This window comes from Gekko japonicus, unplaced genomic scaffold, assembly GCF_001447785.1.
Source record: "Gekko japonicus isolate JY-2015 unplaced genomic scaffold, Gekko_japonicus_V1.1 scaffold386, whole genome shotgun sequence".
NCBI classification, from domain to species: domain Eukaryota; kingdom Metazoa; phylum Chordata; class Lepidosauria; order Squamata; family Gekkonidae; genus Gekko; species Gekko japonicus.
Window position 1 is genome coordinate 1,364,281 of NW_015163100.1, and position 2,174 is coordinate 1,366,454.

General features: G+C 66.0%; 1 protein-coding gene across 1 annotated transcript in view; it reads left to right on the plus strand.

Moving 5' to 3' along the window:
• WWP2 (WW domain containing E3 ubiquitin protein ligase 2) overlaps nt 1-2,174 on the plus strand; it is a 25,065-nt gene that overhangs the window by 15,754 nt on the left and 7,137 nt on the right. Inside the window, exon 11 of the mRNA XM_015406701.1 lies at nt 700-754. Coding sequence (XP_015262187.1) covers nt 700-754 — 55 coding nt within the window. The remainder of the gene's footprint in view (nt 1-699; nt 755-2,174) is intronic.

Sequence of the window (2,174 nt, forward strand, 5' to 3'; positions counted from 1 at the left end):
CCGTGGAGTCACCTGGAAGGCCTTTGGCCTCTCCAGTCCTGGCCTGTTCAGTCCCCCCCCCCGCCTGCTCCAGAGGGGACCCTCCCCCAAGCTGTGCTGCCGATGAGGAGCTGTCCCCCCTCCCAAGTGTGTCCCCCGGCTGGGCTCGGGCTGCCTGGTGCTGGATAAAGGTGCTTTGTACGGGACCGGTGGGGGGCTGGGGGGAAACGCCTGTCTGCCTGGCATGAATGCGCCCTCAGTCGCTGGAGAAAGCTAGAGAGAGAGAGAGAGAGAGAGAGAGCGCCTCTCACACCGCTGCTGCTGCTGCCACCGCTGGCCTGGGTTTCATGGCCCGCTGCTGCTGCTGCGAGGGGGAGGGGGGAGGCAGGCGGCCCGCAGGCCGAGCCAGGAAGCGCTGGGCGTGGACAGGGCTTGTGGGAATGATTTCATTGGAAAGGCCTGCGATACTTTCCCCCTCTTGTGTGTGGTTCTTGGAGGAGGTTGGAGGTGGGACGGCAGCAGCGGAGGCAGCGTGGGGCTCTCAGTCGGGCTGGCCAGCATGGAGCAGCCTGGCCTCTCCGGGGCTCCCGCCCTGCCCTGATCCCGCCCGCCTGGGGCTTTGCTGTCTCTGCAGCCGGCGCTTTCAGCCCACCTGGCTGGCCGGCCGGCCTCCATGCCGCCCATTGCTAACCACCCTGCTGGTTGTCTTTGCCTTTCTAGTCTTCGGGCGCCCCGTCTGACAATGACCCGCTCGGCCCCCTTCCTCCCGGCTGGGGTAAGTACCCTCCCCTTGCCCTGCGCTCGGATCGTCCCTCCTCGGGGGGGGGGCTTCTCCTTCCACCCAGGCAGGCGTGTCCGGCTTCAGGAGCCCTTGGGGCCACTTGAGTCAGCTAGACTGGCCCAGGGACCTGTCCGGGCTCTGAGTTCGAAACCTGGCTTCCGAGCCCAGAAACGCTGGGGGCAGGGGAGGGAGACTCTTTGCCCCCTGGCTCAGAGCTTCTGTCGGCCCCACGTGGAAGAGAAGGGGAGGGAGCCCGAGAGGAGTTCTCCGGCTGCCTGGAAGCCGCTCTGGCTTCTGTCGCTCCTGAGTGAGTTGTGTTGGGGGGGCTGAGGGGCGGGTTGTGTGCTGGGATGGAGAGTCCTCCACCCCTCCTGCAGCAAGAGTTCCTGTGTGATGTGTGTCTCCTGCAGGGTGGCACTGGGAAGTGTCAAAAGCATTTAGATCTGACTTGAAATCACACTGTCTGGAGAGGGGGGCATGGTGCTGCTTTCTTTTTAAACGCTGCTGGCCCGGCTGGAATGAGGCCGCCCCCGGGGAATTTGGAAGGAGCCCTGAGGGCCTGCTGGAGTCCTCTGGTGCCAGCTGGCAGTCGTGCCAGGGGCATGGCAAGGATGGGGGGGGTGGCGCTGGTGGCCAAGCGGAGAGGTGGAGGGGGCAGGGGGGTAGCGATGCAGGCTGCCTCCTGATGGTTGAGGGGACGGGGGTGGGTGGGAGTGACACCCTCACCCACCAGGAGAGAGACCTGGTGGGTCAGATCCCTGCAAGAGGGGGGCCGCCCACATCTGCCCGAGGAAGGGAGGTACCCTGGGGTGCTCTTCCAGCCGGTCCCTGGTCTGTCCATCCTCTGCCCTTGAGTCAGCGCACCCTTCCTGGCCAAGGGGAGCATTTTGCTCCACGCATCGGGCGGAGGAGTGTGTTTGGCCTCTCCAGGATGGGCCACAATGCAACTCAGCCCCGCCCCCCACCCACCCCGTCCAGCCAGCGCTGCTTCCGCCCCCGGAGCTCTTTGCTAGAGGGCCTCCCATGGCTTCAGCCTTTGGCTCCCAGAGCTCTTTGCCAGAGGGCCTCCCATGGCTTCAGCCTTTGGCTCCCAGCGGTCACGCAGACTCAGGGCCCTCCGTCTGGGGTAGCTCTCCCAGCGCCCAGACATCCGCTGCCGAACCACTGGGTCATAGCTGGGGGCGTGGCTTGTGCTCTGCAGGGGACCTGGGGAAGGTTCTTGGAGCCTGGCTGTCCGGTGGTGGTCCGGTGCAGATGAGGCGGCCACAAAGATCTGAGGCGCACGCAAGCCAGGCTGGGGTGGGGTGAGGGGAGGGGAGGGTGTGCGGGAGACCGCAGAGCTGATTCTGGGGAGAGGTGTGGGAGGAAGGAGGGGAAGGGCCCTGGGGCAGTGGCAGAGCCTCTGCTTGGCAGG